This window comes from Gymnoscopelus braueri (assembly GCF_963280865.1).
Source record: "Gymnoscopelus braueri genome assembly, chromosome: 17".
NCBI lineage: Eukaryota > Metazoa > Chordata > Actinopteri > Myctophiformes > Myctophidae > Gymnoscopelus > Gymnoscopelus braueri.
This window is the reverse complement of record NC_137617.1, coordinates 24,607,617-24,628,179: the sequence shown is the minus strand read 5'-3', so window position 1 is coordinate 24,628,179 and position 20,563 is coordinate 24,607,617. Positions and strand designations below refer to the sequence as shown.

General features: G+C 40.9%; 1 protein-coding gene across 3 annotated transcripts; it reads left to right on the top strand.

The window, feature by feature from the left end:
* Positions 1-786: 786 nt before the first annotated feature.
* Positions 787-20,336, top strand: tom1l2b (target of myb1 like 2 membrane trafficking protein b). 3 transcript variants are annotated; one of them, XM_080455531.1, is made up of 15 exons: positions 787-872; positions 1,317-1,401; positions 2,297-2,375; positions 2,940-3,089; positions 7,197-7,331; positions 7,671-7,898; positions 8,373-8,489; positions 8,703-8,836; positions 8,982-9,033; positions 10,839-11,004; positions 11,734-11,869; positions 12,271-12,349; positions 15,515-15,574; positions 16,114-16,150; positions 16,288-20,336. In XM_080455531.1, the coding sequence occupies exons 1-15, from the start codon at positions 821-823 to the stop codon at positions 16,440-16,442; spliced, it is 1,665 nt and encodes a 554-aa protein (XP_080311657.1). In that variant the 5' UTR covers positions 787-820; the 3' UTR covers positions 16,443-20,336. The 3 variants fall into 3 exon arrangements, with proteins under 3 accessions (XP_080311657.1, XP_080311656.1, XP_080311658.1); XM_080455530.1 differs by having other exon boundaries at positions 8,982-9,042; XM_080455532.1 differs by lacking the exon at positions 15,515-15,574 and having other exon boundaries at positions 8,982-9,042.
* Positions 20,337-20,563: the final 227 nt, after the last annotated feature.

Genomic DNA, 20,563 nt, shown 5'->3' with positions numbered 1-20,563 from the left:
ATTAACGTGTTAGTTGTATTTGGTTAATTGTACTGCTATGCACTGCAATCATTATGGATTTCTCAGCATTTTGTCATTATCTCTCATGCAACGGTTGCAAATGGGAGGTGCTGATGTGAGGAGAAAATATTCAGTCCGGACAATGAGTGAGCTTACTTATCAGGTACCCTACATGCATTGTAATGTAGTATCCTGACATAAAGCCCAGTTGTATCTCAAATGTCTCAGCTTCATTGTATGGTCACTTGTTTTCACAAAGTTGGTGCCTCGTGGTACCTAGAAAATAAATTGAGTATAACCACTTAAACCCCAGCATCGGTATTGTGGGGAAAGCTTTCGCTGAAAATAGCAGATTGACAAGCTATTTTCAGCGAAAGCTTTCCCCACAATAACAGAAAACAGAAAATACACCAGTATTGAGCCCTGAGGGACTCCGGTTACCCACATGGGGTTTACTCTGTAAGTGCTTAAATGTAATGTCTCTGCATACCTGCAAGTTCCAAATATCAGGTCTGTTCAGTGATGTTAAACTAAAACATTGATGAAGTTGGAGTATCCATATTACATGCTGTTCATTTATTAAAATGAATAAAACGAAAAGAAAAAAAAAACACATTGGCGTGGAGTTTCTACTGATCTTCTAACAAGCCTTTGATGCCATTTATTTACCATGCCCAGACTCTCATGATGGGTCTCATCAGCCATCCAATCACGTTCCGAATCAGGATTCATTGGCCAATGACACGGTTTGGTGGGCGGAGCATGCTGTGCACTTCCCAGAGAATCATCCCATGGATTGACTTGTTTGTTGTCGAGCAAGATGGAGTTCCTTTTGGGAAATCCTTACAGTACCCCGGTGGGGCATTGCATTGGTACGTATCCTCTGCTACTTCAGAAATAATATTGAATGCCATCGAATATATTATACACGGTCTGTTAATGTATATCAGTTGGTTGCCATGGTGTTATAACTGTGTCAATGAGTTGTGTCCAACTGGCGAGCCACGGTTAGCCTCCCAGCTACTTGCTAACGTAAGATCTGTCATCGAGCTCATATTATATAGTTCATAACGATCAGACCGGCGAGTTGTTTTCTGACAGCAGTCAGGCAGTTGACGTGTGTAGGTCCTCTGCTAACTAGCTTGGCTAACGTTAGCTCAGCTGTCATCCAGGGCAGCAGTTTGCTGCCCTGGATGACAGCTGAGCTAACGTTAGCCAAGCTAGTTAGCAACAGTATGTAGGTAGGCGTTCCAGATACAGTCATATGAGATGTTTTCACCATCCTAAATTATGTTCTAAAACTGTTTGGTTTCCAGAGAGGGCCACCGATGGCTCTCTTCAAAGTGAAGACTGGACCCTTAACATGGAAATATGTGACATCATCAATGAAACAGAGGATGGGTGAGTATCCATGGAGAATCGAGTGATCTCCATGATATGTTATTGATTAACTGTAGTGGTGCTTGATTCATGCTAATTGTATTGGCAGAGCAAAACTGCTGCGTGGAACACAGTCATTACTTTGCCTCAGCGCCACAGTTACTGTACATCTGGCTGTCGGGTACCAAGCCAGACACTATGGTTTGCTGGTACAGGCCTATAAGTTCTTATCTCACTTCCCCCAGCATTAACCTTGTGCAAGAAAGTTGTTGTATGAAGTCCATGTCTTGTTTGATCAGTGGATGATAACTGGGTTAGGTGACTCACACACCCATAATATCAGTTAAATCTATAAACAGAGCAATTGCACCTTTTTTTTTATCTCGCTGTGGAATTGTATGATTGGCCCGATATATCTCCAACTAACAAAGTCACATTGTACTTATATTATTAGATTGTCATACATGTGCAACCTGAAGCAGGTAGAGTATGCTAACAATAGTATAAGTAATTTATTTCTAAATATTTACTCTGATCTCTTACTATGTAACAGTAGAAGGGTCAGTGTAAACACCACGGGGGAGAATCATTAACAGCTTCAGCTTGTGTTTCACTCTGCATTCTTATGGCACACTACACGAATGCCTGTCATAAAATCTCAACACTGCCTTCTTGACTATTGTGTTTGCTTTGTTGTAAAAAGGTCTTGCAGCATTGTCCTAGTCTCACCCTGTGTGTGTGTGTGTGTGTGTGTGTGTGTGTGTGTGTGTGTGTGTGTGTGTGTGTGTGTGTGTGTGTGTGTGTGTGTGTGTGTGTGTGTGTGTGTGTGTGTGTGTGTGTGTGTGTGTGTGTGTGTGTGTGTGTGTGTGTGTGTGTGTGTGTGTGTGTGTGTGTGTGCGCGCGCGTGCGTGCACAGGCCAAAGGATGCCATCAAAGCAGTGAAGAAGAGGCTGAATGGCAACAGGAACTACAGGGAAGTGATGCTGGCTTTGACGGTGAGTGAACGGGTGAATGGAAGTGAGTGGGAGATGACGCCGTTATTTTATGATGTCATAATCATAACAGTCTGGGTCATGTTGCCATAACACAGCTTTAGTATTCTACTTGTTCTGAGGCGATTCTTAAAAATGTTTTCTAAATCCTAACAGTTTTTTTAAAAAGCAAAGATTTTTCAAAATGAGCTTGTATATCTGCTATTTTTAAATAGCCAAAGAAATCTAAAGTGACACAGATGCGTTCCAGGTCTTAATGGGTTAAGTTAGTATACAGTATTTTAAAGGTTTCGATGGATGTATAACTTGATGGCGATTGGGACAGTAGGTTGCGAATGTGAGATAAAGGACATTTGTTGTTTGGATTCATTCATGTAGGCACAATAATGGTTCCTACTCAGTGAAACCCGGATTGTTAATCTAACTCTGTTATAGTGTGAAAATGCTCCCACGTTGGTTACATTTCACTGTGTGAGAAGAACTTGTCTGACTAGTTTTAACTTTTTGTGCGATATAAGCATTTTCTGAAACTCTCTCTCTCTCCCTCCCTACCTCTCTCCCCTTTAGGTCCTTGAGACATGCGTGAAGAACTGTGGCCATCGTTTCCATGCCCTTGTAACCAGTAGGGACTTCATCGATGGGGTGCTTGTTAAAATCATCTCTCCTAAAAACAACCCTCCCACCATTGTACAAGACAAAGTCCTCGCCTTGATTCAGGTATGGTTAACGTAATGTTGTAATTACCCCATGAGGGCATTCTTTACTGTGATTAGAGGTATGACACAGTGATGTGACTCACTAGTGGCAACCCAGACATACCTATAATCATGGTAAGGAAAATCCTCAATGGTATTATGGCTTTTGCACAATGGCCACCAACGTACTGTAAATGAGTCGTGTCAGCCGAGGACACATGCGCTGTCTGAACAGTCAACAGTAGTGTAAATAAATTGTAAACGTAAAACAATAATCGAGAAAGATCACCAACTCGCGACCTAGTTACCTTAGGAGTTGATGCAGTAATAATCAAAGCCCAGCTGCTCTCACCATAGCAGAAAAAAATATATTTGACCAATCAGATTGCTTGGCTGATACATTATGCAGGTTATTTTCAGCTTGTTAGGCTTAGGCCAGTTGTGGGTGTTGCCCCTGTGAAGAGATGGGCTACGACTTAGAGGTTTGAGATGAGAGGTGTAAAGCAGACCCTATGGGGTTTGATGTGAGTGAGACTACCAGGGCCCCAGGGGGTTATGCTGTTCTGTGATCCACGAGCAGAGCCTCAGATGATGATGTATTGTACAGTGGCTGTGTAGAGCCTATGCATGCCCATGCCCCAGACGGTTTCTAGTTACTGTTCTAGCTCAGGTAACCTTGGTAGGCTCAGGTGGGCCGGTCTTATTTCCTCCAGGGAAGCCATGAGCATGCTTCCCAGAGAGCGTTGTGGTTGAGAGGCAAGCAGAATTGGGTAACGACTCGAATTTACAATAGATCTATTCAAGGTTATGCACCTCTATAACCTATAAAGATGTATTATGATCATTACAAATGCCTTCTAAATCACTAGTTCTCACAATTTAAAGATTAAAAATAAAAATAAAAAATAGCAGATGTATAAGCTTGCGGCACAAAGTGACACATATGCTTTCCCGGTTTTAATGGGTTAAGGAATAAGACATTACCAACTATTATTTCTCTCACCAAAACTTGATTACTCATGGTCTGACTCCTTTTGAAGTTTGGTTATCCAGTAGCTAGCACTTCCTTAGAGTGGTATTAGGCCTGGGACAATTACAGCAACACCGCAGTTATGTGATGTATATTACCACGGTGTTGAGCTTTCCGAGTCATGCCAGGGACAGTCATTCATTCATTCATTCATTCATTCATTCATTCATTCATACATACATACACTTGATTGATTGAATATTTTATTAAACAGAAATGCAAACAGCACGAGTACAGTCATACACTTTGGTCTAAAAGGATCACGCAAAAAGGTCCAGTGGACTTGTTTGCATTGAGGTCCTATATTCAATTAATCAACATAGCATAAAAAATGACACCAAAATACAATATCATCACAAATATGAAACACTATATGTATTATGTACAGAGTATAAAAGGGGAGGGGGTGAACACCTTTCTAAGAAGTGATAATTACCTCCCCCTTTGACCTCTTGAAAGGTGGATTTTCAGGCCTGTTTTAAAGGAAGCCAGTAATCCACATTTGTACCAGATCGTTGTTGTAGCTCCCTCTGGTGTTGTGGCTGTGGGTGTCGCTCACTTTTTTTTAGGTATTTAGTCAGATATGCGGGCATTGAGGGCAAAGTCGCATTTACTATCTTGAAAGCCAATCCCATTTTTAATTGCTTAACCCTGTCTGTCCTCTACCCTGAGCCATCCTAGGCTAGCAAAATGTGTTGGAAAAAGGTGGGTCATGGGCCCCAGGCCGAGAAGTAATTGAATCAGTTTGTTTTGGGAGGTTTGAAGCTTGGTCTTTAGTGACATTGAGATGTTGGAAAACCAGGAGGCAAGCATGGTCAAAGTGGCATTGAATGAGGACTCCGGCAAGAGTCCTGAGTACACTTTTGTTGACAAAAGATGAAATTCTGCCCACTACACAAGAGTTTCGTGAATTTATAGACGCACGCACACACACACACACACTTACGCACAAAAGATAAACACAGTTTGAGTTCTCTATGTGGTAAAATGCAGTGTATGTAATTGATGCAGCCAATTGACCTATTTTCTTAGACAAATGTTACCTTGCATATTTCGGAACAGTTTGACTTGGAGCCAGGTGATGTGGGCCAGCGGGTGAATTTGAATGAGGCAATATGCCGGGGAAATATATCCGCAGTGGGAGCAACTACATCCAATCTAAGATCACATTAGGATTTACAAGCAACTCTCTCTGCCATCATGGATTTTATTTGGAGCTGCTGTACTGGAAAATAACTACACTTTTTAGGAGTTCACAGCTGGTAAAGGCAAGATGACAATAATGTGGAAGAGGTTGGTGGATACATTAGGTTTAATTTATACAAGCTCACAAGTGTCAATGCTTGTAGATTGGCTACTTTTGGCGAGCAACAACATAGTGCGGCGTAAGAATAAATCAGGCTTTCGAATTGAAGCATACTATTGATAATCATTTATTATTCCAGAGGGCTGTCCAGCAGCAGCTGATAGTGGTAATGGCTTCACTTTGAGGGGTGTGTTGCTCTTTCACCGCAATAAGTGGATTTAAAAGAGGTTCTCCAAAATATTTCTCGGATGTGGAAGTTCTGGATTCAGATCAAAGCGACTAGTGGTTTCAAAGTTACTGAGCAGCATTCTGTTCATCCAAGAGCGGGTTTTCCATTCGAAGTCCTTGTAAAATGTATTTTGTAAAAAAGAAAAGAAGAGATCATTGGAGGTTTTATTTATATGTATATACTGGGCCAACAGTAACCAAGAGCTTTGTAGCTTTGGTGAAGGAATGATTTTACAGTGTTGGAAAAACTAAATTAGAGAGATTGATCTTGTGTGGCGGCAGTTTTGGTCACAGCGTTCGAAATGTTACGGCAAGCATCCTAGTAATCCGGCATTTTACTGGCGGAATAACATTTTCCCTGTAGTGAAAACGCTAGAAATCAAAGTACCGGGATAGCGTGATGACGTTGACAAAGAGAAAGAGCGAGCGTCGAGTGAGAGAGCGCTCTACTGGTCGGGATCGTGGTCGAGCGTGCATTGATTTCAACAAAGAGAGCGACCGTCACTTTGAAGCCAGCAGGCTTTAAATAAATAGCGAGAGAGAGAGTGTGTGACAGGCTGCCTGTACCAAAACTGTTCAGTGACAAAAAAGCTTCAAAGCAATGTTGACATAACTCTGAGAATACATATGTTGCATGGGGGTGGCTTGTCCAACTACGATTAGCTCCGTTATAGGGAGAGGGTGGGTGAGTCTCACTCTCTCAGAGAGATGAAAGAAAGAGACGGCCACTACTCACAGTGCTCGCGAGTCGCAACACACTGCAGCACACAGCTGTCTTTAATATGATTTAATAAGTGGCCGTTTGAAAAAAGAGCAAGCGATAGTTGACATTTCAAGATATGTCGTCTTGGACGTGAGATTTTAGGCTAGAAATCGATCTGCCAACTCAACTGTCCCCGTGATAATGAATGATTGATTGAGAAAAAAATATGGCAAAACCGTTTGCTTATCCTCAGTTCTTTTGACGTTACAGTCTTGCATGCGTACAGTCACCTCTCGCACGAGTATAAAGTAGCCTGCTATACCGCGAGAAAATAAACAAATAAAAACGGTCGCATATCAGGCATTACCAGCACCTTTACTGCCAAAGAGGGCATGTGAAAATCGCCTCTCCCATTGCCTTTCCAGCAAGTTATGCAAATTGTTGGCACTGTAGTGAAAACACAGTTTATGCCTAGTTACTCTGCTCTGTCATCCCCTGCTTTGCTGAGTCATGCCTACATCAACCCTTTCTTTGCTGTTTCATCTCTACAATCAGTCCTTTCTCTGCTGTCTCATCTCTACATCAACCCTTTCTTTGCTGTGTCATACTTTACCTTCATCAACCCTTTCTTTTATTTCGTTTTTTTGTCCTAGTTCTCAAGACTGTATGATAGTTCACTCACTGACACTTCTAAAGCAGGCGTTTCTATATATTACCAAGTTTTAGTGCTATAGCTATACAGATCTTAATGTGTGGGTGGGTGGGGGGTGTTCTGCATTGATAAGTCATTCCCCATGTCTCTGGTATTCCCAGGTTGTACTGGTAAATAGCCATCCTCTGCTCCTCTCCTCTTCTCTTCTAGGCGTGGGCTGATGCTTTCAGGAGTAGTCCAGACCTCACAGGTGTTGTTCACATCTACGAGGAGCTGAAGAGGAAAGGCATTGAGTTCCCCATGTCAGACCTGGAGACACTGTCTCCCATACACACACCTCACCGGGTAGGGGGCCCACACACACACACACACACACACACACACACACACACACACACACACACACACACACACACACACACACACACACACACACACACACACACACACACACAGCACATGCCGAAAGTTACTTGTTTTTTCTACAACATCTAAATGAGGGCATTTTGAATGAATGTAATGTGCCATTATTGCCATATCCTTTTAGTTAAGACGGATAAGATATGAAAATGCAATTACACTAATTGTGCAACCTTATGCAGCATGTGTTCATTTATATATATATATATGCTGATTGGACTCATTCAATTACTCTTAACGTTATCTGTGTCTCTTCTTTTAAAGCCGGCATCTGCTCCGGAGGGGGAGTCAGCCCTTCAGAAGTACACTGCCCCCACACAGCCTCAGCCCCAGCCTCAGCCCCAGGCTCAGCCCCAACCTCAGCCTCCGCCCCAGCCCCAGCCCCAGCCCCAGCCCCAGCCCGCTTCGCACACTGTCCCCCCAGCCTACGCCACCCTCCCTCAGGTCCCAAACATCCACGCAGCTGGCTCTATCAACCCCACGCCTGAGCAGGTACGATAGGACAGCGCGGTCCTACCGCTGCAGCAGTGAATTTTTTTTGTAATTTTAGATGTATTTTCTCTGACAACGCATGCCTGTTCTCACAGCCATTCAGGTACTGGTAACACCTCTGACAGCTGTATTTGTCCAAAATAATAAGAGGGTAAAAACCAACTTGGGCCTAACTGCTGTTGTAAGTAATATTAATATTGTTGGCCTCAAGGGAGGTTCTAGGCCAGTGGTCCTCAAGTGGGGTCCAGGGACTCTCTGGGTTCCTTTAGGGGGTTCTAAATTGACCCTTACAAGTCTGTAACTCTAACAGTACACAAATGAAACCAAATGGACCCTAACGGGTCCATTTGGTTCCATTTGTATCCTGTATAATTTTTAAGTTTGAGAACCACTGCTCTAGGCTTTCAGGTCCACTTCATTATAATGGACAGTGGACACCCTTGATCTAGATCATGTGTCTCCCATGCCCTCCAGATTTGCCGGCTGCGCAGTGAGCTGGACATAGTGCGCGGGAACACCAAGGTCATGTCAGAGATGCTTACAGAGATGGTACCGGGACAGGAGGACCCTTCAGACCATGAACTACTGCAGGTTAGACCCAACTCTCTCTCTCTGTGTGTGTGTGTGTGTGTGTGTGTGGGTCTCCTCCCACCTCCAACCATCCTTCAAAAAAAGTATACATTCAGCTCTACATCGGTAACATTGAAAGCAACAAAAAAAAGATTCCAGAGGCCACTAGAGGGGGCTACATCTGAAATAAATAGTTTTCGTGTATTGATTTGTGTGTTGTTGTTGTGTATTTAGGAGCTGAACAGGACCTGTAGAGCCATGCAACAGAGGATAATGGAGCTCATCTCCTGTGTCTCCAATGAGGAGGTCACTGAAGAGTTGCTCCATGTTAACGATGACCTCAACAACATCTTCCTACGCTATGAGAGGTTAGAACACCCCCCTTAATACAGATTCAAGGAATTCTGATGATGCAATGTTGGCAAAGAAGAGTACTTGAGCGTACCTAAGTGTTCATTCATTGTTCTTTTTCATTGTTCTTTTCTTTCTCTTTTTGTTCTTTTCCTCCATCAGGTACGAGCGGTTTAGGTCAGGGCGGTCTTCTGTTCAGAGCGCCAACAATGGGGTGAGTCAGGTGAACCACCTTTACCTCAGGTGGTTAAACATCCAACTGCTGCATCACTCACACAGTTTCACACAATCTGAATGCTTCTTGTTCTGTGTTACAGTTGCATCTCTCATTGCATGGAGTTTTTAGTTTTTCAGCAAATGTTTTCCTTTTTTTTCGTGTCATTCATTGAAGCCAGTGTCCACTGGCTTCAAACCCTGTTTTGGCCTCAATGGCTGGTAGATTTGCCAGGGAATTTGATAACAATTAATATTGACTACCAGCCAGCTTGATTTTTGTTTTTTTTGCAGAGAATGTCCTCCAAATGAGGTCTGGTTACCATTAGGGTGCAACAGTCGAAGATAAAAGATTATTGATTATCTATTTTAATTTTAAGAAATTTATATATTTTGTGTGGAATAAATCATTACTACAAGCTCATAATGTGTCGCATGTTGTGAGCTTGTAGATCTGATATTTTTGCAATTTCGTTGCTATACTGATGTACGACGAAGTATAAAATAGGGCTTAAGGAATTAATCGTTTCCCTCCCTGATTTAATTTCACTATCAACTGTCTAAATTTGCATGTGCTGTTTCTGCTCATCCTGTTCAAAAAGTGCTTGTCGTCATGCCGACCCAATGTCTTCCAACACGGCATGTTAATGGTATTCATTGTTTGTTTGTTTTTTCCTTTCTGTTTTCGTGTGCGTCTTTTTTATGGCTAGCTGAGGCAGGCAAGTATGAATGTATTTGTCACCCTCCCTGGTGTACTGTACTATGTATGTTCTGTATTTTGGCCCCAGAGGAGCTGTTAAAACAAGGCTGGATAATATGGGCTCTTCCTCCACCAATATGATTTGCCCCATATAGCATGTTTTGACAAAGCTGTCCCCATAGTAAAAAGACCCAGAGGCGGATATTGATTGACAGTTGGTAATGGAGTACAAGCTTTTTTAGTGTCGGAACAGTACATACTGTCATAGAGTCACTGAGCTATTCTCATCATTTAGCATAATCTCTGATGTTCTGCCTTTTGAGTTATGTTAAGTGATAAGCCACAGCTTATGAGTGAGGCTTAATTTATGCTTTGTCACACGAACCTTTCGGCAACATTTTCAACAGTAGGAAAAAGTCAACGTGACCCACGTCGACACTTCTTTCTGTTTTAATAGTCATTTCTGTTGAGAGAAAGGGTTGTGCAATGAAGTACCAATTAGCCTAAAGCACCTCGGTGTTCCTCCTATCCTTTCCCTCCCTGCGCTCTCTTTAGCTTCTTAAGGGGTATTTAATATGTGACCAACACCCAGGGCATTATGCGTTCAGTTAATAATAATGCAGCAATACCCTGTCAAGAATGTCAGCAGGTTTCATGGTCTTGCATCATCACTCTAAACTACTGTCACACCCTGTTCTGTGAGCAAATACTTGAATGAATCTCAGCTCTGTGTGTAATTCAACAATATTCTTGACTGCCACCGTCAGCCCCCTTAAGAAAAACTGTTCCATAATGAGCTTTGTTTCTTGTTTAACCATTTTCACGCTTTCCTGGAATTAACCAGTAAAATATTAATGTGAATGTATGCACATGCCCTTATTTATTTTCACTACACGCCTTGGGGAGTGTTTTAATTTATAAAGCACGGTTATAAGGTACTTCCTTGAACTTGCATCAAGGGAATTATTGTCGCTGAACTTGCAGCCACTGTCCCTAATAAATATCCTCTTCTCCTCCATTTAAGGGGGTACAGTAATACCTACAGTCTAGGTGATATAACCTTTTTTTGAAGCGACCGTCAATCTCCAACTCTTGTTTTGTGCCAGGTGCTGAGTGAGGCTACAGAGGACAACCTGATCGACCTGGGCCCTGGCTCTCCAGCTGTGGTCAGCAACATTCCCAGCACCGCTCCCACCAGCCTGCCCCCCAACCTCATCGCTCCGACGGCCGGGCCCTCTTCCCCTTCTTTGGCTTCACGCCTGGCTGGCCTCGGTTTGTTTACACCACTCCCTTGTTACCAGCAGCAAGTAGCTAAGATGTAATTTGTGAGGTAGCGATTGGTGGTGTCATCATTGATGGACCTCTGAAGAATAACGAGGGTTATCTTAGATTGAATAACATATTTTTCTCTTGCACTTACTTAACTCGTATGATAACGGGAATCACAGTGGCCTGGCTCCATTCCCGTTATCATATGAGTTACACACGGTTTCGGTCCCGACACACCGAAAGTGTGACGAATGAAGGATCCCAAAACTCTGCTTTTACTTATGTTGAAAAATCAACCTTGTTTAGAAAAATAATTACGTCGCTTTATGGCCTCTATATATTCACCCTCTGTGTTGATGTGCTCATGACACAACAGCAGTTTAAATTAATGCTAATTAATTGCACGAAATTAACGCTCCCGGTGTTTAAGGACCTTGACTCTGACCATTACTACTTGTGATGTTGGTCATCTAGGAACTGATGGAGGAATTTAATATTAGCTCAATTTGACACCCCTGATGTAGTAAAGTTCAGATGCATAAAAACACATATTTTAGACTCAAGACAGCATTCTGTAACAACATTCTTTTGCAAAGGAAACATATTCTAATTGCCTGTAATGTGTGAGGAAGAAAGCATAGATTTGCTTTGTTGCTTGCCCTGTACTATCACATTCTGCTTTTGGACTGTAACACCATTTTTTGTTGTGTTTTTTTGTTTAAACCCGTTCAGACATGGGTTCAGATAGTGTAAGCGGAACTTTGAGTTCCTTGCCCAGCTGCAAACCACCTCCACCTGCTGCTGCCCAGGATGACTTTGACATGTTCGCCCAAACCAGAACTGGAGTTGTGTCTGAACCATGCAAGACGTAAGGCTGGGCAATACAAAAAATCTAATAATGGATATATTTTTATGAACTATTATGAAATATGAAATATCCGGATATCAAGAAACTTCCTATTCTTGTTGTATGTGTATGTATATTGTAAGCGTGTTGATCTTAAAACCATTGGCGTGGTCTGGTGCAAAGCTATCTTCCCCAAAGACTTTGCGCTTCAACTTAAGACCAGCTTCGGCCATATAGCCTACCTAAATTGTTTTTGATTCATTACCAGTCAATCAAATGATATTGCTTGAAATATAAGTGTCGTACCTTTCCGTGCACACTGTGACTGCACGCCCGCGCACACTGACTGCACGCACTGCACTGCAGAGAGAGAGAGAGAAGCATTTTCCTTATGTAGCCGATATGTCTGTGTCGCGTCCCAGGGCTTCTGTGGAAGTCAGCAATGCCACAAGTAGCCTTCCCCCACCCACTCTGGACATACGACAACCAACCATCGGAGGGGTGAGTCCTCAACGATGCAAGCTTTCCCACATAGGCTTCTCTGTCATCTTTTTATATTCATTATAGGCATCACTTATAGGCAAATGCTATGATTTCAACATACATTCATTGTGTGTGTGTGTGTGTGTGCGCATTTTGTGTGTGTGTGTGTGTGTGTGTGTGTGTGTGTGTGTGTGTCTTGTGTGAGTATACACGCAGTGGGCTGTAACCTCACCAAGCTGGCTTTTTTTTCCACATGCGTTTGAGAGCTGTTTGTTGACTTTGCTGCTGGGTTAAATAGCTTTTTTGCTTACCCAGGTCTTAGCATTCAAGACTTGTAGTAATTTTCATTCACACATTTTTATTTGTCCTTTGGATTCTTTTATTATAATTATATGTATATATATATATATATATATATATATATATATATATATATATATATATATATATATATATATATATATATATATATATATATATATATATATATATATATATATATATATATATATATATATATATATATCTCTTTCTTTTTTTTTTGCTCTGTAATCTTGGAAGGGTAAGAAGTCAGCCGTCAACTGTCAGCACTATAAAGGCTTTTAGCAAAGTTCGAATGCCTTTTGCTAACCACATAGAAGTTGCTGAAGCAAAGCAAGTGCTATTTCATTAATACTCATACTTTTTGATTCCACTTACTAATAAGACACTTACCAGACTGAATGAAGACTTAAGTCCCAGTGGAAATGCCTGGCTTTGGCATAATACCCCCCCCCCCCGCCTTCAGCTTTCACTCTACTGACCTGTAGCACGGCATGGAAATAATAACTAAAATAAATGACTATTTAATTATTATTATTATTGACTGCAAAAAGCAGGATTGAACCACTTCATCTGTTTCATAAAACCTAAGTCAGCCCAAATCCTTGGCAGACAACACAGGATCGTATTACATTTGTTTTTATTCAGCCAAGTGGCATCCAGCACCGCACTTATTCACAAGGACATTCCACATGCCTGGCTAGGCCGTTCAAATCACTGAGCGCCAGGGATCCAGATATGATACAGTATATCTGCATGTGTCATTAGCATATATTCATGTTGTGCTTGCTGGCAAATAATATGGGTAACTGAGAAGAATATGAATGTAGATAAACTCTACATGACAAAATCAGTTAAGTGTTAAGATGAGTCATTGCAAAAAATGCAAAAACTACAGACTTGCCCATAAACAGCCAATGGCCAAATGCTCCCAAACTTTTCTCTGCCTACTACTAGTAGGCTAAGTCAAGTTAAGGGCCGCAATGGATACAAGCTGTCAGATATGTTTATGGTGGGTCAGATGTATGTTATTATATTGATTTTCATGATCAATAAAGATGTCAGTCAATCAACTAATCATTGACAAACTTTTTCTACTTGCCTGGGGGAATAGTGAAATTGACAGGTTAACTTTGGAACCCACCAGTGCCACCGCAGCCAGTTATTATATAAATGTTATTTCCTGCCCTGCTGTCAGCCAGGCATGATGGCATTTGCCCTATTTAGGCTTGCTGGCATTCCGTGGCATGCCCAATTTAATTATGCAATGTGTTTTGTTTTGTTTTGGTGTGAGTGTGCATTGTTTGTTTGATTGATATGTCTCACATCAGTGTGATTTTTGCACACTGTTCAAAGACGGTGGCCCTTACTTATCAACCTTGTACTTAATCAAACTTTCAACGCAATTCTCATTTCGGCATTTAACAATCTGTCGTCAATTTGCCGTGAGCGTCTCAGTCTCAGTTCATATATGCAAATGTTTTTCATCGTACGCTTGCAATGCAGAATAGTCAGACATTCTGACAGGTATCTAAACATATGCAGCAGCCACTTATTAAAGTTAAAAAATATGTAACCTAACATCTAATATGTAATCCAACCCTATGTATTATATCCCTAACATAGCCTACCGTGAATAGGTATTTCCAAATTGTTTGCAATTAACGGGGTTAACAGGTGAATTAATTACAAGCACTTAAATTTAAGAAATTGATAACATTCTAACATATTTGTAATGTTATAGGTTAGATGCTCAATCGGTAACATCAATCTTTTCATGGCATGTCCTATGCCACAATTTGGAACCCCAGTTAAGGAGATAAATCCGATGCTCTTAATCATGCCATACCTACTGTATGCCAGTGCAGGTGCTCTCCACGTTGGGGACTTTAGCAACCAGGACCTCAGCGGGAATCAGGAATAGGTCACCATACGATACAACAGCCACCACCCATTAATAATTACACATTCATCAATCATAAAAATCTCTCCATAAATGTTCAGGTCATTTGTGATGGCAGCCTTGCCAGGCTATATTTCCTAAACATGGTGGCAAGGGCAAGGCACTACTTCTCTATTTTGTTCTATTGGACTTGCAACGTTAAAATATTGATCTCCATGCCGTATTCCGGTTCTTCAGGTCATAAACTCGAGGGAACAATATTTAAGGGCGTTATATTTAAATAGTTTGCAGCTGCCACATTTATGAACACCATAGGCATAAATACGTAGACGCCGCATTGGCCACTATATTGGCATACTTGCCGTAGCTTCACTGCAAGAAATATGCCCGAGTTGTATATACATACCTGAGACTAAACCTTTTTTGTTTTATAAACGTGGATATACGGTTACTATCAATGTAAGATAAGGATTTTGGTATGAAAACACAAATTTTTATTTAACTAAGTATCATGACATAACTACATGTCTGACATTTGTACCAAAAGAAATGCTTGATGGGGCATACTGTACATGCATTAGGTGCGGTTTGCCCCTACCCATACGCCGTCTTCGTTGACGCATTGACACTCGACCATTCTTATGCTGCGATTGGCGGGATACAGCCGTTTCACAAATCACATTGTAAACCCTGTCGTGAGATGATTCCTGCTGTCGGATCTGCGCTGGTTTCTACGTTGGATTGATAAATAAGGGCCATTGTGTTCCATAAAATTTTGCTTGCACTTTTCACAAATCCATTTTTAAGTTACCGTTAAGTTGACATTCAAGTTAAATTGCTTTTTATTATATTATATTTTGTTTTGTTTGTTTTTTTTCCCTTTTCTTTTTTTGTGGGGTGGGATATTTTCTGTTGTGGCCCTGCTGCACCTGTGGCGGTGTTTGGGTGCTGCCTCCTAGGTTGCTGGAGGCCAATCCTCTGTCATGGATGACATAGAGGAGTGGCTCTGTACTGATGTGGTGAGATCATCATGATTTTACTTCTGCCTGACTCCTTATTTGTTATTTTTTTCTTTCCATGGTGTGTGCTATTCCCTTCTCACCTGTGTCTGGTTTTTAAAGTGCAAACGTAACCCATTCACCCTTCCATTTCCTCACTTTGTGACCAATCACGTGTGTGTGTGTGTGTCTGTGTGTGTGTGTGTGTGTATCCACTGTAGCATTTTCATTAGTTACTAACGGTTTGTTTTAGGATGGGGGTGGGAGAAAATTACTTTATGAAAGGGTTAGCCTATATCTGTGTTTTGGTGCTCACTGTTACAGTAGATAATTGAACGTGAGTGTAAGAATGGAAAATAATATCAACCACTGTTGAATGACAATCCATCCATACGGTAAGTTTTCCCACGGCGAGACTGTAGGAGGTGCTTTCTAACAGACTTTATAATTGTGGGCATAGAAAACATTTCTGGTTTGCGGTGTATTAACATTTTGTGAAGCAAACATTGCTGACTTTGCCATTCTTTAGACTTAGTTTTAAACTTTTTTTTTCCCCACAGAAAGGAGACGAGGGCGAGGAAGGAGTGACAAGTGAAGGTGAGACTTGTTGTTCTCTTCAGTAGTTTTTCCTACCCTGACCATGGGCTACATTCAGTATTTGCCATTTTATTCCCAGATGCCAAATCTCCCACAATTTTCCCTCACCACATTCCTTTTGCCTTCCTCTCTTCCAGAGTTTGACAAATTCCTAGAGGAGAGAGCCAAAGCAGCTGAGATGGCACCCAGCCTTCCGTCGCCCCCCAATGGTGAACCAGGGGCTGCGCAGGGAACCCCGAGCCGCAAAAAGCCGGCAGACCGTCAAGATCAGGACGGCCTCTTCGCCATGTAGAACCTTCTCCCTCACCCTTGACCCCCCACACATGCCCCGCCCCCTCCCCAAGCCCGGCCTATGGTCTGACCAGCTCAGCAGCAACATTGTAGGACGTACTGTCACGCATCTGTGTGATGTGTTTGCGCACACACACACACATACACACGGCATATGGTTCATTCCAGAGTGCACCATCACAAACCCATCAGCTAAACGACATCGAGCTGCACTACAGATTTTTTTTTTTATCTCTTTGATGAATCTCCATTTTCATCTTCTCTTCTTCTTCATCTAAATTTTTTTGTCAGTCGAAAGGGAACGCCCCACACCATCCCAAAAAGCACTACTTTGACAACACTACTATATATGATTTAAATCCGTACCCTAAACCAAGAGGGACAACAAGGCTGCTACATTATACTGTATCTCTTTAACCTCATGTATCCCTCCTAAATTGAAACGTGAAGGAAGCGTGTGGGTTTCCTCTGCCTCTTATGGACTCTTCAGGCCGGCAACATCAGATAGCTTCTCCATGTTAAAGTCCCCCTCCAGGCAGGGTTTAGTTTTAAAGTATGTACAAACACTTTGTATGATAAGTAAGTTGTTTAACATGGTTTTCTGAAAAGGGGGCTGGAAGCTACTGTATTCTTTCTCCCTCATTGAACAATCCTGGATCTACGAATATTGGTGACATCATACAGCCGTCTCAGATTTTGAGGAAGTACAGAGAAGCTCCTTGTATCGTTGCTGTCGGGCAGAAACCTCTTAGTCTCCATATTTCAACTTTTTATGTTTTTCGCAAATTAATGCCCTACTTCATCAAACAAGAGTGTCGCACAGAAGTTGTGAAAATTGCAGATTTACAAGCTCAGGTCGTGTTGTGAGCTTGAGTGCCGCGCTATGAGCTTCTAGATCTGTTATTTTAGCAAAATCGTGTTTTCTTTTTTTTTGCAAATCTTTGAATATATATATTTTTAAGCCAACAGTTTTTTGAAAACTTGTGTCAAGGACCCCCAAAATTATATGTATTTGGCCGCAGACCCCCATCTCAAAATATTTAGTTCCAGGGACCCCCATGCAGAAGCAAAGATTTGAGTTAAGACTGTATATACAAAATGTACACACATTTTCAAGTTTTTTTTCCAATAGCAGATCTACAAGCTCATAGCGCAGCTTGTAGATCTGCTATTTTTGAATAGCCAAAGACATTTAAAAATGACACACAGATGCGTTCCCGGTCTTAATGGGTTAAATAATAATACAAGATTTCCACCCGACAGCAATAATATGAAGAATGTGAAAACTGTTCTCTAGCTGCAGTTCTGCACATATAACAGTTTGCATAGTCAACGTCATACTGTACCTCCAGAGGAGTTAAGTGGAGGGGGACTTTAATCCTTCCTGTTCCCTCAGAGGGACGATCAGATGAGACGGATTATGATAGAAGTTCATTAAAGATAACTTTTCTTGTAGGACCTCAGTTTTTTCTGCATGCATTAATATCAACCTTTGAATATAAGTTAGTTTTTGGTTTCCTTAACCATCAGAAGAACAAAAAAAAACACAAAAAGACTTGGTAGCATCGAGTGTGAGATGTTTTTATTTTTGTAGTATCAGACCATGACATTTGCTCCATGTCATTTTGAGACCGTCAGTCTTGGTTGTTGATGACCTTCTGTTCTGGTGTTAATTTTTTTGTTTCGTTTTTCTGATGTTTTTTTTTGTTAGTAGGTCTGTCTTGTATATCTGTAAATGACATGTAGAATTGATGAGCTGTGTATTAATAATGCTGTATAAGGGAGAGGTCTCGGTTTATATTAGATTATGAAGAGATCTTGTCCTCTTCTGCTGGTCTTATACTGCAAAATCTTATTGAACTCTGAGAGTGAGTTTATTTAACCCTCAGTATTTTGCAGTGCACAGAAGTAATTTATGTCACACCGAGTTAGGCTGTGTCAGAAAGGGAATAGGAAACTTACAGTAGACTCCAAGCTAGGGCAACACTTAAAAGGCAAATGATTGACAAAAATAGAACATAAAAGCATTTTATTTTTGTATTTTACTTTAACCCGTGTCACAGTTTTCTTAGACAAACCGAGATATGAAATATTAATTCAGAATGATTTTTGCCGAGATTTCATTAGCCCACAGTTACATCTTAATTTCTTAACACTACTTGTAGGTACTTTGATTTTAATACAACAGTAATGAAGGGTTGGAAGTGCACTGTGATATATATATATATTTAGAGAGAGTTGTGAGAGAGATCAATATAACTAAATGCACTCAAAACTATCCACATGCTGGATTGTATTATGTTGAGGACTGCCTTGAGATGAATGAGACTGAATTAGCAGGTACAGGTGTTATTTTCTTAAGTCGAAGTGGATTGTGCTGAATGTCGACTGTTTGACATCAAATTTTCAGGACCAAAGTTGTGTTTTTTTTTTTTTTCTTGTTGGATTTTGAAAAGGAATTCGGAATGAATGGATGTTATTCTGAGTTGTTGATCCACAATTGGGCTTGGTCTCCATGTTTATATCCAAGGTTGTGATAAGAATCAAATAACTACATTATGAGAGCTGTTCCCACTCATTTTTAGCGCAAGTCTCCTATTATTTCTTTATGCTGACATCTTAAAAGGTCTGACCTTTCAACATGACATTTGTTTTCAGAAATGAGCTCGCCGCAGACATAGTGCTACAAATGAGACATTTACTCTTGACAACAATAAATGCAATGTGTCACAATCACAACAAGCTTCAAATCGCCACTCACACACTTGACAGTCACAATACCTTCCTCACCTTATAATGTAAATCAGCTAGCTGGACAAGGACGGACATTTAAAAAAAAATATGTGTACGCTGTAATTAATGAGAAATGTTGGAAAATATTTGAGCAAAGTGTAGAAATAATTTATTTAGCTTAATTCTTTTATTTCTGATTGATCAGTATTTTGAAATGGTTTTATTGTACAAAAGAGAAATGAACTAATTTGTGGGATAGTACAAGATATTTCCACATTGATGTGTGTCCTTTTTGTCTTTGTTTTTGGAGTTCAGACTTTCCTACTTTTATACATTGCTGCTGGCTAATGTGTGTTTTATTGTTTGAAATGGTTTCATGGTTATTCTTGCTGTTGGTTGAATTGTTTTCACACCGACATGTGGAGCCATTCACTTATACTGTAATGTATAACAAGTGACTAGGTAGACATTGTGGCCGCTATCATTAATATTCTCTGTAGCCGTAAGAAAATTAATCACTCCTTTTGATAATCGAAGGATCTGTATACTTGGTGTCGGTGACATACAGTGTATGTATACATCATTAATGATACAGCTTCCATGACACCGGACTGGCCAGCGCAAAATAACAAAATAACATACAGACATTACATGAGACATTAGGATCTTTTCTGAGAGACACTTTCTACAAAGCATCAGCGTTGCACATTCTGTGAGAGAATTTCCTTTATCTTACCGTAATCATTGTTTAGTGTATGTGTTTTCCACTCAGTCATACTGTAAGGCAAAGGTGTGTGTGTGTGAGATGAATGACAATGAGGCCTCCAAATATTTCATTTGAAATAATGTATTGCTACCACACTTGTTTGACACTCCAAACTCTACATTGGCCCTAGCTCATATCAATGTGAACTCTGACTGTTCTGTTTGTTTATGGTATATTTCTTTGCCCCAAAAGTAATCTCAAACCAGTTTTGCAAACAAACAATGGATTTCTTTGTGTGCAGTATGTAACTGGATCATTTAAAAGGGACATTGATGAGGGAGACTGCGCTGTGTGACTGCTACTACTTTCCTAAGTTTTGCTCCATCTCTCTTCTCTATTTGTGTTGTTTGACTTATGCATGAACTCTAATAAAACAAATGGCAGTGTTCTATCCGCTCTCGTGGTTTTGTGTTTGTTTTTTATACAAAATGATTTTGAGACGCACTTCATACAGTGATGCCCTTACACAGTGTGTTACAGTAAGGTATGTTTGACAATCAAGAGAGCCATGTGGCTTCTGTGCAGGAGTAACACCTGTTTTGAATTTGGTTGATTGTCGGACAGTCAGTCCCAATGGACCCTTCGCTAAACCCCACCCCAAAAGCGATTGTCCAATGCCAGCT

Excerpts from the sequence above, each read along its gene's own strand:
- tom1l2b (XM_080455530.1), top strand. The coding sequence starts at position 821 with ATGGAGTTCCTTTTGGGAAATCCTTACAGTACCCCGGTGGGGCATTGC. Across the intron at positions 8,837-8,981 it reads ATCTTCCTACGCTATGAGAG|GTACGAGCGGTTTAGGTCAG; the intron begins GTTAGAACACCC and ends TTCCTCCATCAG. Across the intron at positions 9,043-10,838 it reads CCAACAATGGGGTGAGTCAG|GTGCTGAGTGAGGCTACAGA; the intron begins GTGAACCACCTT and ends GTTTTGTGCCAG.